The sequence below is a fragment of the Panthera pardus genome, unplaced genomic scaffold (assembly GCF_024362965.1).
Source record: "Panthera pardus isolate Hobbes unplaced genomic scaffold, ASM2436296v1 HiC_scaffold_20, whole genome shotgun sequence".
NCBI lineage: Eukaryota > Metazoa > Chordata > Mammalia > Carnivora > Felidae > Panthera > Panthera pardus.
The window spans coordinates 72,540,654-72,555,860 of NW_026526766.1; the positions used below are offsets into that span (position 1 = coordinate 72,540,654).

The window sequence follows — 15,207 nt, forward strand, 5'->3', positions numbered from 1 at the left end:
TCTCTAGGCGAGCTTGGTCAGAACCCTCACACGGCCTCCTTGAATTCCCTTCTAGGTTTCCCACCCAGTGTCCTCCAGCTCCTTTGCGCCTCACAGTCTTTTATGCCATTCCTATAATATGCGGCGTGATTCCTTCCATTTTGGGTTATCTTCGAGGCCAGGCGATCCCGACTCCCGTGCGGGCCCCAAAGCCCCCAGCCCCCCGCGTGCCTGCCGCGGGCGCCTCAGTAAACGCGGGCGGAATGGAACAGGATGCTCCAACGTCTTTTTCCACCTCTGATTTCCGTTAAATATTTGTCCGGGGGCCGCGCGCAGCCTCCACAGGGTAGCCTCTTGGAGGCAAGGGTGACCACGCGGAGGACAGCGGCCGAGGGCTCAGGGCGCACTTCCTGCGGGCGGCGGGCGGGGGCGGAGCTTCGGGCGCGCCTCCTCGTCCTCCCTCCTTCCCTCCTCCCCTCCTCCCTCCCCTCCTCCCGGGCAGGCCGAGGCGCCGCGGGGGCGGGGCCGCGAGCGGGCTGGGCGGCGTGGCGGAGCTGGCTGGGCGCCTCCGGCCAAGGTGCGAGCGAACCGCGGCGGGCTCGGGCGCGGAGCGGGGGCGCGCGGCGCGGAGCAGCCCAGCCCAGCGCAGCCGGGCCCGGAGCCTCGCGGGTGGACACGAGCCGGCGGGCGGCGGCGGCGGCGGCGGCGGGGGTGGTTCTCAGCCCGGCCGGTGCAGGGCCTCCGACCGACCGCGGCCGAGCGGGGCCTGGGCGCGGGCGCCGGGGAAGCCCGCCGCGGCGGGCGCAGGAGGAAGCGGCGGCGGCGCGTCCCGAGCCGTGCGCGCCATGTCGGGCGGGCCCCCCAAGGGCCTGCCGTCCACCGGGCCCCACTCCCTGCTCGACATGCCGCACCCGCTGGCCGGCTCCAGCAGCGAGGAGGCCGTGGGCGGCGACAGCACGCCCAGCCCGGACCTGCTGATGGCCCGCAGCTTCGGCGACAAGGTGGGGCGCGCGGGGCTGGGGACCGGGAGGCGCGTTTCGCTCTCGCGGGGGATGGTGGACCCGGAGCCCTCCCTCCGGGCCCCGGGCCGCGCCCACCCTGGCGCCCCTGCCTGGGGGCGGGCGTTCCCTGGCTCCCCAGAGCCATCGGAAAATCGTCCCTCCCGGCCGCCCCCGCGGGGTCGTAGCCGCAGGGGGGGCGGCAGGAGGGGGCGGACATGCCCCGCCGTGACGGGTCGCGAGCGCGGGTGACAGCTGGAGGGGAGGGGTCCTGGCCGCGTGGTGCGGCCAGTGGCGGGTGTGCAGTGCCCGGCGCGTGTGCCCTGGGATGGGGTCCCGAGTTCCTCCCGGTGCATCCGCGAAGGCTGAGCTGCCGGGTGACTTGTAGCTCCCCTACTTTCCTGGCACTGCAAAGAAGCAAGAGTTAATGGTTTTCCCTGGTGGGAGCGGCAGCGTTGGTCTTGCTGCCCGAGTCGTCTTCCTCACGCTCTGTCATGTGGGGAGTGATCTTTGTTTAGGTTTGCTGTGTGCCCTGAGGAGTCACCTGACTCAGACCCCGGCCGGCGGGTGGGGAGAGTCTCGCTGTGGTTTTCTGTCTGGGGCTCTTTCTTTCACCTCTCACGGCCTTCCACACTGTTTAGTTTTGTCAGAGGCCCGTTTTTTGTGGTTGATGGAAGGAAAGCTCGCCCTTTGACCTTCTTTGTGCAGAAGGAAGCTCCTGATATTCTTAGAGCGGCAGAATAATCCTGCTGCTTTGAGAGACAGCAGAGTACGGTGAAGGGCGAGGGGCGGCATCCCCATGACTCCCTGCCCCATGGCCATTTCAGCTGTGACCAGGACTTGAGCTGTGATTCTCTCAGCGCTGCTGTGGCCACCTACTCACCGATATGCAGAAATTAGAATTGTTCTCAACACTTGTGATCAGGACTCCCTCCTCCCAGTAAAATACTGAATGAATTCCTCCTTGTCCCAATGTTAAATGCAATCAGAGGGGACCTCATTCCCCCGTAGATGGGAGGGCATGTGATACAATAAAAATGAGTATTAGTGCACTGAGCACTCAAAATGGCTATGGAGGGGGACTTGATGTACCTTCCTGAAAGAGTTTATGAAAGCCAGGAGTGGGGAGTAGAGCATTAGGAGCAAAAAGACTTAAAAAGCTAATTAAACCAATGAATTGAGCAGGTTGAGGTGTGTGTTGTGGGGGAGGGGGTTCCTTGTGATTATTTCTCTTTATTTTATAGATGACAAACTATGAAGAGTTATGTTGCTTGGAAATACCTTGCCCATATTTGACGTTCAATAAGTAATTGTCAAATGACTGAAAGAATAATTTGTTGCTCTCTTAAAGACAAATTGTTCCTGCATGCATGTGTGCATGTAGGATACGAAGTTAAACCTTCTGATTTCCTTCTCAGGATAGTGAATTAATTATCTATTGCTGTGTAACAAATTACACCAAATTTAGCACCCGCAGATAGTTTGTGTGGGTCAATAGTGTCATGTCATCCAGGAGCAGCTGAGCTGGGTGGTTCTGACTCCGGTCTCTTTTGAGGTAGCCGTCAAGGCGTTGACCAGGGCTGGGGTCATCTGAAGATTGGGTTGGGGGAGGATCAGCTTCCAGGCTCATTCACTTGGCTGTTGACAGGCCTTAGTTCCTCTTTATAGGGCGGCTTGCCATGGCAGCTAGTTTTCCCCCAGAGAAAGTGGTCCAAGAGGGCAAGTGATCCCAAGACTCAAGCTATACTCTTGTATGGTCTAATCTTGGAAGTGACATAATTCTGCCGTATTCTATTGATCACACTGCTAATACAAAGTGGGAAGAGGGTATAAATATAGGAGGTAGGGGTGCCTGGGTGACTCAGTCCGTTGAGCATCTGACTTTGGGTTTTGGCTCGGGTCATGATCCGAGGGTTGTGGGATCAAGTCCTGTGTCCGGCTCTGTGCGGGCGTGGGGTCTGTTTGGGATTCTGTCTCTCCCTCTGCCTTGCCCCCATGTGTGCACATGCCTCACATTCTCTCTTTCTATGCCTCTCTCAAATAAAAAAAATAAATAAAATCTTTAAAAAATATATCAGGAGACAGGGATTATCTGGCTATCTTGAATGCTGGATGACACTGATTGCTATTTTAGTTATTTATTTTAAAGGTTTTTAAAATTTATTATTATTTACTAATTGCGATACCCAACGTAGGGCTTGAACTCATGACCTTGAGATCAAGAGTCACATGGCTCTTTTTTACTGGGGCAGCTAGGTGCCCCCACTGATGGCTATTTTAAACATTTACTTAGCGATCCACTCTTGGAGGACACTTGTCTCGACATATGGGCATTTTACTAATAAATACTGGAGGACAAATGCCCTGTACCACCAAGGTCTTGTTGGTGGGCAGGAAGTCAGGCCCAAGTCTAATTACTCCTGGCTTCCAGTTCTATGAGAAGACAGTCTTGAAGCCATTATTATTAATTATTGAATATTTAATAAGTCTCCATACAGCTGTAAGAAGCATCAAAATGACATCACTCCCAAGGGCCTGATTTATAGTAAGCCACTTTTCCTTGGAGGCTAAGTAATGTAATTTCTTTCTCTGACTGGAAGTAATATTTTCCTTGAATCTTGGCGTGCATGTATGTTCTAGCAACTCTGGAGAAATTTCTGTAGAGAGAAGCTAGCATGCAACAGAGGTGAGTCAGGACCAGTGGAAGGAAGGCTTCTCTTTGCCCTGCTTTCTCTTGCCCAGGCAGCATGCAGGTCATTGGAGGACAGGTAGGAAAGCTGAGTGCTGTGATTGGTCTTTGAAAAGAAACCTGTTTTCTTGCCTTTTTGGACAGTGCATCGTGACCCTGGATGCCTGGTTCAGAGTCAGTTCTGGGATTGGAGAACGAGGGTTTGACAGGCTGCTCGTGGTGCAGGGTTATTGTATTATGCGGAGGAGAATTGCTTTCTGTGGGCCAAGCACAGGGTAGTCTTGTGTCTCGGTCCAGCAGACGCTACTGAGTGGCATCTGGGATGCTTGCTTGAGAAGGAGCAGCAACCAAATATGCCCTTTTCATCCACTGCCTTTGAAAATCATCCAAACCTTGGAGTTACGGGAGAATCCTTCCTATCTTCCCAGGGTTGCATGAATTCTTTTCATGCCAGCTGAACTCACCAGGCCTTCTATCACCGCATCCTTCATCTCCTCCTAAAATGTAAATAAACCACTTGACCTGCCTCGCTTTTTTACTTTCATCTGCAAACCACTCTGGGCTACTTCTCCCCTGACTCAGCCTCCAACTCCTGCGTGCCTCCCAGAACTTAACACCAAGCCCGCTCAAGCCCCAGCTGTGGTTAACAACCCTTCCCACATCCTCAACCTCTTCACTGAACTCTTCTGCCTACTTCCTGCCCTCTTAGGTTACTGCTTCTGCCAAAGTCTTCAAAATGGAGCTGTCTTTTCATTCTGTACTCCACTTATATCAGGATCAGGAGATGGAGGTCCGTTTCCTTTCTCTCCACTGCCCTTTTTTTTTAATTAAAAAATTTTTTTAAACATTTATTTATTTTTGAGAGAGAGACAGAGCATAAGTGGGGTCGGGGCTGAGAGAGAGAGGCAGACACAGAATCCGAAGCAGGATCCAGGCTCTGAGCTGTCAGCACAGAGCCTGATGCGGGGCTCAGACTCATGAGCCGTGAGATCATGACCTGAGCTGAAGTTGGACGCTTAGCCAACTGAGCCACCCATGTGCCCCTCCACTGCCTTTTATAAACCAAGCTCTGCTCCCTGGAGGCTCATGTCATTTTATTTGTTCATTCACGTATTTGAGGACCTACTTTGAGATAGGCACTGTTCCAGGAACTTGAGATGAGTCAACCAGTGAATACCGCTGCCCTCATGGGGTACTTTTTGTGACTATATACTATGCTATATAAAAAATGCTACGGGAGGGAGAAAAAGTAGGATGAGGGGATTCAGGATCACTGGCTGTGGGAGGGGGATTTGGAGAGGCTTTACTGAGAACTTGAGATTTGAGTAGAGACTTGGAGGAGATGAGGGATGGAGTTAGCGAGTAGATATCTGGAGGAGTGTCCTTCTAGGTGGAAGGAACAAACAAAGCAAAGTCTTGAAGGCATCTGCCTAGTGTGGACTGAAAGAGCCCAGAAGCCAGTGTGGCTGGGGCAGAGTGAACAGTGGAGAGTTGGCCGACAGCAGAGAGGGGAAGGGTCCGGATTGTGTAGGGCCTCATAGGTCACCCTGAGAACAGGCCTTTACTTTGAGTGCCATTGCAGTGTCTTCAGCAGAAGGAGGGACATGATTTGACTTATATGTTGAAAAGGCTCACACAGGCTGTTGAATTGAGAATCCTTTATTTGGCTCTTCCACTGAATTCATTTCCTTTTAGTTAAAAGGACATAAACCGAGTGCAAACTGGCCAAAGGAAAAAAAAAAAAAAAAAAGCCTGGCTTATGTTTTTGAAAAGCCCCAGGTATTTTGGCTTCAGGAGTGGCTGGAACTAGGTATTCAAATGATATTGGGAATCTGTCACTCCATCTCTTGGCTCCGCTTACTTCTGTGTTAGTTTTATTCTCAAGCTAGTGAAGGGATACCTTCTACAAATAAGCTTCACAACTTCAGCAGAAAGAGAGCACCTCTTTGCTGAGGGCTCCAGCAAAAGCCCTGGGCTGCTCTCTCATGGGCCTAAATCGGGTAAGTGCCGAAACCAAGCTCTGTAACTCTGATGCCCGGACCTGCACCAGGTCCTCATCTTTGGAGAGAGGAGAAGGGAAGTTTTTTGGTAGGTCTGTTTGTTTGAACTGTGGAATGTACATGCAGAGTGTATAAAATGTATCCATATGGTTTGAAGAACAAAATGTATCTCCAAGGTTTAAAGAACAATAAAAACTCATGTTCCTACCCCCCCAGATTAAGAGAATATTACTAGTATTTTATTTTATTTATTTATTAAAAAATTTTTTTTAACATTTATTTATTTTTGAGAGATAAAGCGTGAGTGGGGGAGTGGTGGAGTGGGGTGGTGCAGAGAGAGAGGGAGACACAGAATCTGAAGCAGGCTCCAGGCTCCGAGCTGTCAGCACAGAGCCTGACATGGGGCTTGAACTCATGGACTGTGAGATCATGACCTGAGCTGAAGTCGGATGCTTAACCGGCTGAGCCACTCAGGTGCCCCTTATTTATTTATTTTTAAAGATTTTATTTTTAAGTAATCTCTACACCTAATGTGGGGCTCGAACTCACAACCCTGAGATCAAGAGTTGCACTCTCTACCAACGGAGCCAGCCAGGCACCCACAAGAATATTACTAGTATTTTAGAAGCCCCATGTGTGCCTGGGGAGGATGGAGGTGGTTACCAAAGCAGGATCAGGAGGCTGCTAACAGAAGGAGGAACAAAGGAATGTGAGGCAAGCAGAAACAAATGTCCGTTATAGGCCTTCCACGACCTTTTTCTTCCCTGTCATTTCTAACTTGCCGGCCTTTCATTCTTCTTCATTAAAATCTCTAGACCCCGAGTCACTGTCTTCTCAAGTCATGCCCTCACCTCACGGTGACTCTGTTCAAACCTACAAAACTATCAGCTTCTTGACTTGAATCTGCACACACCTTCACCTCTTTTTTAATTCAGTTGCCCTCTCCCTGGCCACAGCCTTGCGCTATAATGCCCAGAACGGTTCTGGCTCAGAGATAATGCCATCAGATATCTTCTCTTGCCTTACCGTCCCCTCAGTTGGTCATTACTGCCTGCACCTGTTCTCTGACCACTTGTACTTCCCTCCCTCCTTTATTTTGTATTTTTATTTTTTATTTAAGTAATCTCTACATCCCACATGGAGCTTGAACTCATGACCCTGAGAGAAAGAGTCACCTGCTCTTCTGACTGAGCCAGCCAGGTGTCCCTCACCTCCCTCCTTTAGGTGGGGTGGCTCATCTCATCAGTTGCTCCCTCCACTTCCTTTCTTTGACTCTCTTCTCTCCTCCTTTTACACCCAGCCTGGATCATTCCATTGCTTCAGATCTTTTCCTGCACCTTGAGAATTGCTGCCAGTGTAAATTCACTGGTTTTAACCACAACTGGGGCCTCAGTGGTGCTGAGCACTCCTTTCTTCCCATAGAGGCTCCGGTTCTGTGCCATGGCTGATCTGACGCTTTTCTCTGTTCCTCACACCTCCCCCTCCCCCCATTCTACCCTCCCATTCTGCTGATGAGAAGACAGAAGCCATCATAAAAGAACTTCCTTTTTCCAGACTGTGAAATGATGTGAATCCGTAGCCATTGTTTCTTGGTTGCCCCAGTCGCTGTAGAAGGGATTCTAAGGCACCCCTGGACTGTATGGCCCGCCCCCTCTGGCCTCTCTGAGACCTCGCTCCGTTCATCATCCTCACCCATTTCTGTGTCTTCACATTCCCTCTCACCTGGCTCATTCTATCAGTAAACATACTCAGGGCGCCTGGATGGCTCAGTCGGTTAAGCCTCGGACTTCAGCACAGGCGATGATCTCACGGTTTGTGAGTTCAAGCACCGCGTCCGGCTCCATGCTGACAGCTCTGAGCCTGGAGCCTGCTTCGGATTCTGTGTCTCCCTCTCTCTCTGCCCCTCCCTGGCTCGTGTTCTGTCTCTCTCTCTCTCTTAAAAACAAATAAACATTAATAAACATCCTCAGGTCACCCTTGCTTCTTAAACCAGGAGTAAAGAAAACTTTGCCGTGAATGCCTTTTGTTTTCTTTCCCCGTTTCGTGATCTGTTTTGTGACTGCTCTTCACAGACAGACTTTTTGAAAGTGAGGTCTGCTACTCTTCCTAACTCCTCAGCCTGCCGCTGTCGGGTTTCTGACTTTACTAGCCGAGTCCCCTTGTGACTTCCTTCTCGCAAAATCCAGTAGGTGCTTCACGGTCCCTATCCTTCCTGACCTCTTGGCAGGTTGCACTTGCGCTGTTGAGTACCCTCTTACTTGAAATATTCTTTGCTTGGCCCTCCAGAGCCGGCTTGTCTGCGTTCAAATCCCAGCCCCGCCTGTCTACAGTCTTTGTGAACCTCTCTGAGCCTCCGTGTCGTCATCTGTAAACAGGGGGATAACAGAAGTACCTGTATCACAAGGTTGATAGGAAGATCTGGGGAGTTCATGCCTAGAGTAGTGCCTGAGAAGTAGTGAGCCTTAAATAAATGTGAGGTGCTGATGGTGGTTATCCCCAGGTATTGTACTCTTCGTATTTTCTTGTGCGTTTCTGCCCATTCTCTGTCAATGTCTGTGTCAGTCGTGGTCAGGTCAGGGTGAAAGGCCCCTTAGGTATTTCCAGCCGAGAGCCTATAATCCAGGGAATTAATCACATCAGTGATGAAAAACGTGAGAAGTCAAGAAGATGGTGAGATTAACCCGGAGAGAAGCAACTGCAAGGAAACTGCTGTCACTGTCAGTGCTGGAGGGTCAATGGGAGGAGGTGGTGTAGAATCTAGGAGCTTCTGTGGGAACTAGAGCTGTGGCAGGGCTGCTCAACAAGAGTGGGGTCCACAGAGGGGGATAACCCTGGAGAGAAGCAGCTGCTGCCAGGGATGCTTATCTGAACCGGAGGGAAAGTGTTTGGGGGGTGTCGGGGGCAGGGGGAAACACACTGGCCTCTCTGGTCTTTCGTCAGTATCTTCCATTGACCAAAATATCTTCCTTGGTGGACATGAGACTCTAGCAGAGCCAAACAGTCTTTCTTGGGTCTGCTCAGATGGGTGCTGGTGGAAAGAGCATCTCTTTCTGGTTGCCCGTGAACCTCTGTTTGCTGCAGTGTGGAGAGTGCCCGCTGAAGAATGAGGCCAGAGAGGAAAGTGGAGCTGGGAGAGAAAGAGGGGGAAAGGCCCTGAAGACCACCTGAGTCCTGGATCCGCCTGTGCTGGCAATGCCTGAAGCTAGCACTGCCTCTTGGTTCCAGAAGGTCACGGATTCCCTTTTACTGACACTTTTGAGTTGTGTTTGTCACTTGACACTTCAAAAAAATGTTGACCGAGGGGCGCCTGGGTGGCTCAGTTGGTTGAGCGTCCGGCTTCAGCTCAGCCTGATCTCGCAGTTCATGGGTTTGAGCCCGGCGTTGGGCTCTGTGGTGATGTCCTGTGCATCAGCTACGGTGCTGTGTTCCTGTTGGTCAGCCCCACCATCAGGGTGTATGCCTACGCATCAGCTATGGTGGCAGAGGTGGTGTCTTCACGAGGTCCTTGGAGTTTGGGGAGCCTTTTTGGTCTAAGTGGGCAAAGCGTCACGGGCTGAGGGAGTAGGTGGAGCAAAGCTCCTGAGATGAGAAAGACCTGTGCCCGCTGGAGTTGGGTTGAGTCTAGTCATGTGTTGGGATGGGTTTTGAGGGTCTAGAGTGGGGATTAGTGAGAGAGGAGGCAGGGAAACCGGTCAGGAGGTGACCGAAGACGCGGGGCTCGGACTCACGATCCGGGAGATTGTGACCTGACCCATCTGAGCAGAAATCAAGAGCTGGATGTTTAACTGACTGAGCCACCCAGGCCACCCCTTAGCTTTTATTTCTTAGGCAGCAGCCAACCCTGGAGGGTTTTCGAGAGGGCGAACGTGCGGTCAGCGCTTGGGATGGGGAGTGACTGGCAGAGAAAGATGTCGTGGGAGTGCTAGCCGGGGATTTAGGTTGGGGCCGTTGCCTGCAAGAGGAAAGAGTAGGACATTAAGGATGGCTTGTTTTGGTGCAGTGGGGGTGACTGGTGCCCTCCCGGCGAGGGGCACACGGACTGGGGAGCAAGCGTGAGCAGGAAGTGGAGAGATGACTAGGGTGCAGTTTGAGGTCAGGAGTCAGGACAGGGGTTGTCTGAACCCCACCTTTGAAAGCCTTAGCACAAACGCTGCTTCTGGAAAGCTCTTCTTCATTACATAGACACGTAACCCCAGTAGATCCAAGTAGAGATGGCAGTGGACGATGCAGAAGGTGACGTGGAGACTGACAGTCAAATGCAAGGCAGGGGGTTGTGGTAGTTTGGTAATAAGAAGGGTGGTGGCTGGAGGGGAACACAGGGTGAAGGGAAGGGTGTAGGATAGGGGAGACTTGAACATTATTAGTGAGGGTTACAGGGAAGAAGACAGATGTTTTGTATGAAAATGCAGAAATAACAGCTTGGCAAAAGTGCACTGATTTATGTATGAGCAATGGGGTTTGTTTACTAGATACTAGAGGGGTCATATGCTGTCTGGTGTCAGCCTTGCCCCACAGAATTCCTTATTTTGACTGCCAAAGCAGTAATCAAGAATTACTGTTCTGTGGTGGTGGCAGGGGTGGTCTGGGAGGGCGGTGTGTGGACGAGGGCAAGAGAAGGGGCACCTGGGTGGCTCAGTCGGTTGAGCTTCTGACTCTTGGTTTTGACTCAGGTCATGAGCTCACGGTTTGTGGGTTCAAGCCCCGCTTCGGGCTCTGTGCTGACAGTGCAGAGTCTGCTTGGAATTCTTTCTCTCCCTCTCTCTCTGCCTACTTCTCCCCTCAAAACAAATAAATAAACTTAAAAAAAAAAGAAAAGGGCAAGAGGGAGATGAGAAACGGTGTTTCAGGACTCCTGTTTGAGAAAAGACACAGAGGCAAGAGAAACAGTATGTTTGGGTAGCAGAGTGCAGGCACTTTGAAAAACCTTTATCTATTGAGCATGTGCCTGTCTGCCTAGCTCTGCTAGATGCTGAGGACGTTGAGAAAGATGAAAAAAGTAGGAACCTCCCTCGAGAGGTTCTTGGTCCAGTGGAGAAGAGATGGTTGCAACAGAATGTGAAAAATGCTAAATGTATTTACTAGCTCTGAGGCCTGGGGCACAATTCTTAACCTTGTAATGCCTCAGTGTCCCCCTAGGTAAATTTTGGGTTATTTTACGGGGGTGTCCTGAAGGTTGGGTGTTTAGAATAGTGTCTGGCACACGGTAAATACCGCGTAAATGCCAGGTGTTTATACTGCCTTAGAAGCTGACCCTGAGAAAGGATTTAACTGCCAGTAGTTTATTTGAGAGGTAAAGGAAAGTGAGACAGGGAACAGAAGGCACCAGTAAAAGGTAAGCTACCAAGCCGGTTTCCACTGAGCCCGGCTGGGTGTTACCCTGGGAAGCCTTGGAGCCTGTACCGAACACACACCTCCGTTACCCACAACCCGGGTGAGGCAGCTGGGTCTTCAGACAGTAACCTTGTCAGTCGTTGGTTGAGCGCTCCATGGATGGGGTGTTTGGGCATTTAATCCCCAAACACTTTCCAGTCTGCTCCATGGGTGGACAAAGTAGGGGAGGCAGTCAGGCCAGGAAAAGCAGGTGCTGGCACTTGGAAGTCAGGCCAGTGGGCACTGAACTGGTCAGGGCCAGGAGATACGGGTGGGGCACTGACAGTCTTGACTACGGTTATGATGAACGTAAGACGCAGGGATGCTTAGCGGGATGGTGGCTTTTCTAAAGGAGATGATGTTTGAGGTGAAGAATGGAGAAGTAGTTCTTTTACAAATGGACAGAGGAAGGGACAGTAACCCGGGCGGAAAAGCTAGCGTGTGCCAAAGCTTGGCAGCGTCTGGTTGCATGAGTGGCCCGTGAGAGGGCTGCTGAGTCGTGCGGCTCGAGAGGTAGGTAGTGGGCAGCTGGCCGGCTATAATGGCAAACAGGAAGGGCTTTATCCTGAGCGATGGGGAGGCCAATCGTATTTTAAGCAGGGAAGGTACAGGGCCACGCTTGTTAGGTCACTGTGACTGAGCTCTAGCTGGGATAGGATCGGTCGACTCAAGAGGCTGGTAGTCCAGGGAGAAGACTGTGGCAGCAGAAGGTTGGGGGAGGAGACAGTTTAAGTGGAGTTTTGACTCACTGATCTCAAGGAGTGTATTACTCAGGAGTTTTGTTTGCAAATGAGAGAAAGCCAGCTCTCACTAACTTAATAAGCAAAAAGGTCAGCCTGTGGACAGGCTCACTTGAACCACAGAAATGAGCTGGAATTGGGTCCGAATGTTCCCAAGGGTCCGTTTCAGGCTCTCAGAGCAGCTTTATCCGTGAGGGAGGAAAATGGGGCAACTGGCAGCTCCCATCCCTCACAGTTTACAGCTGTGCCTCCAGAGGGGGAGTGAATCTCTCACACAGGGAAAAATCTCAGGGAGACCTGGCTTGGGTTACACCCCCAGTCTGAGACCAATCTACTGGGCCAGCGGCCTGAAGTACTGTGATGAGCCAGACTTGGCCCAGAGGTCCGACCGTGGGGGGAAAGAGTCTGAAAGTCAGCTCTCATTCCAGCTACAAGGTCCCCGAGCAGCTATGAGGTGTACTGGGCAAACAGTAAAAGACTACTTACAGGGGAGACTCTCGAGTCAGAAGCTTTAGTGACTGGCTGAATCATCGTGGCAAGAATAAAACAAATTTTGAGAGAAACAGGTCAAAAAGTAAAACTGTAGATTTCCTAAGGTATAAATGCCTTTCAAAAGAAAAACTGAGATATAATTCACAGACTATAAAACCCACTTTTTAAAAAACACACAGTGTGGTGGTTTAATATATTCACAAGGCTGTGCAACTGTCACCATTTCCTAATTCCAGAATATTCATCACCCCAAATACTCCCCAAAGTAGTATTTATCTTTTTGTGACTGGCTTGTTTCCTTAGAATAAGGTCCTCCAGGTTCATCCGTGTTGTAGCATGTGACAGGATTTTCTTCTTTTTAAAGACTGAATAACATTACATTGTATGGGTCTATCACATTTCTTTATCCATTCATCTTCTGGTGGACATTTAGTTTGCTTCTACCTTGGCTCTTGTAAATAATTCTGCAGTGGACATGGATGTATAAATATCTCTTTGAGATCCTGGTTTCATTTTTTTTTTTTTTAAATATAAAGCCAGAAGTGGGATTGCTGGATCATGTGGTAATTGTTTTTTTAATTTTTAAGGTACTTTCATACTGTTTTCCATAGCAGATGCACCATTTTACAGTCTCCCCCCCAAAAAAATGCACAAAGGCTCCAATTTCTCTACATCCTCATCAACACTTGTTATTTTGATAGTAGGCATCCTAATGGATGTGAAGTTGTGTTTGATTTGTATTTCTCTGATGGTTAGTGCTGCTCGGCATCTTTTCATATGCTTTCTGGCCATTTGCGTATCTTCTTTGGAGAAATGGCTGTTCAAGTCCTTTGCTCACTTTTATATTGGATTATTTGACTTTTTGTTGTTGATTTATATGAGTCCTTTTTATATTCTGGATATTAACCCTTATCGGATACATGATTTGTAAGTATTTTCTCCCGTTCCATAGATTGCCTTTGTGTCTTTGGCACAATTTTTTAGTTTTCTATAATCCGGGGTGCCTGGGTGGCTCAGTTGGTTAAGCGTCGGACTTCGGCTCAGGTCATGATCTCACGGTTTGTGAGTTCAAGCCCTGTGTCAGGCTCTGTGCTGACAGCTCAGAGCCTGGAACCTGCTTCAGACTCTGTGTCTCCCTCTCTCTTCTGCCCCTCCCCTGCTCGTACTCTCTCTCTCTCTCAAAAATAAGTAAACATTAAAAAAAAATTAAGTTTGCTATAATCCCACTTGTCTATTTTTGCTTTTGTTGCCTGTGTTTTTAGTGTCATAGCCAAGAAATCATTGCTAAATCCAATGTCATGAAGATTTTCTCCTACGTTTCTTCTAAGATTTCTATAGTTTGGGGTCTTAGGTTTGGGTCTTTAATCCATTTTAATCTATTAATTTTTGTATATGGTATAAAATGAGGGTCCCACTTTATTCTTTTACATGTGGATTTCCAGTTTTCCCAGCACCATTTGTTGAAAAGGCTGTCCTTTCCCCATTGAGGGTATATATATACTTTTAAAGCCGGTTTCTTACTAAAATCAATAAATCATATTCATAGTTGAAGTTCTAAGATGAATTTATTCTACAAGCGTTTGAGTGACTTCTCTGTTCTGTGCGCTGTGTGAGGCATGTTCCTTGGGAATGAAGATATCTCAATTCTGGAAATGGCATTAGTCTGGGGCATGTCTATAATTAGAATAAACATGTTTGTGGAATAGCTGTTTTATTGCAAACATGGAAGCCTAGGCCTTCTTTAGGGCTATTTCATTAGGGCAGATGTGTGATCTGAGGAACTGGGTGTGTGGTCATTCTGCTGGCATCAGCAACTATGCTGAAAAAGTGCAACATAGCAGCCTTTCTCTGCACTGTCTGGTCAAGCAAATCTTGTTTATTTCGTGACTTGTATCAGCAGTTGTGAAGGGCACTTGGACTTTTTGTTCGTTTCTCGGAGGCTTATTTGGGCCTATTGTGTGTCATACCTGGCGGATACCTAGATGAACAAGATGACCTTACCTTTAGGCAGTCAAGGCCCAGGAAAGGAGGCAGAGGAGACACAAGTGAAGCGTGGCAGTTTAAGATGATGATAGGGGTATACGTGGAATGCCGCAAGGGTAGTCAGAGTGATTTTTTGAGTTGAAGAAATTCTAGAGTAAAGCATGTTTGAAGGAGGCATTGGGGCACCTGAGTGACTCAGTTGGTTAAGCATTTGACTTCGGTTCAAGTCATGATCTCATGGTTCATGGGTTCGAGCTCCCCATTGGGCTCTGCTTGGGATTTTCTTTCTCTCCCTCTGTCTCTGCTCCTCCCCCACTTGTGCTTTCTCTGTCTCTCAAAATAATTAAACTTTATTTTATTTTATTGTAGTATTTTAAATTTTCTTTAATGTTTATTTTTGAGAGAGAGAGAGAGACAGAGCGTGAGCAGGGGAGGGTCAGAGAGGGAGAGGGAGACACAGAATCTGAAGCAGGCTCCAGGCTCTAAGCTGTCAGTGCAGAGCCCAATGCGGAGTTCAAACTCACAGACCATGAGATCATGACCTGAGCTGAAGTCAGACACTTAACTGACTGAGCCACCCAGGTGCCCCATAAATAAACAAACTTTTAAAAAAAAATGAAGGAGGCATTGGGTTACCTATTACAGGTTTTATCTTTTTAATGGTCAATGTTGGGATTTCAGTGAGAATCTGAATAATTGTTTTCCGGTCTGATAGAAATGGGAAATTATGGGGGCACCTGGGTGGCTCAGTCGGTTAAGCGTCCGACTTCGGCTCAGGTCATGATCTCGCGGTCCGTGAGTTCGAGCCCCGCGTCGGGCTCTGGGCTGATGGCTCAGAGCCTGGAGCCTGCTTCCGATTCTGTGTCTCCCTCTCTCTCTGCCCCTCCCCCGTTCATGCTCTGTCTCTCTCTGTCTCAAAAATAAATAAAAAACGTTAAAAAAAATTAAGAAAAAAA

The 15,207-nt window shown here is 49.4% G+C and overlaps 1 protein-coding gene across 5 annotated transcripts in view; it reads left to right on the forward strand.

The window, feature by feature from the left end:
* The first annotated feature begins 488 nt into the window (after positions 1-488).
* The window catches only part of SNX30 (sorting nexin family member 30), a 115,170-nt gene continuing 100,451 nt past the window's right edge, over positions 489-15,207 (forward strand). Inside the window, exon 1 of one of the 5 annotated variants that reach the window (XM_053908188.1) lies at positions 489-980. In XM_053908188.1, the coding sequence (XP_053764163.1) occupies positions 825-980 (156 nt within the window). In that variant the 5' untranslated portion in view covers positions 489-824. Of the gene's footprint in view, positions 981-3,455; positions 4,457-7,628; positions 8,167-15,207 lie in introns of those variants that run through there. The other 4 variants (XM_053908189.1, XM_053908190.1, XM_053908191.1 and 1 more) reach the window with 4 other exon arrangements.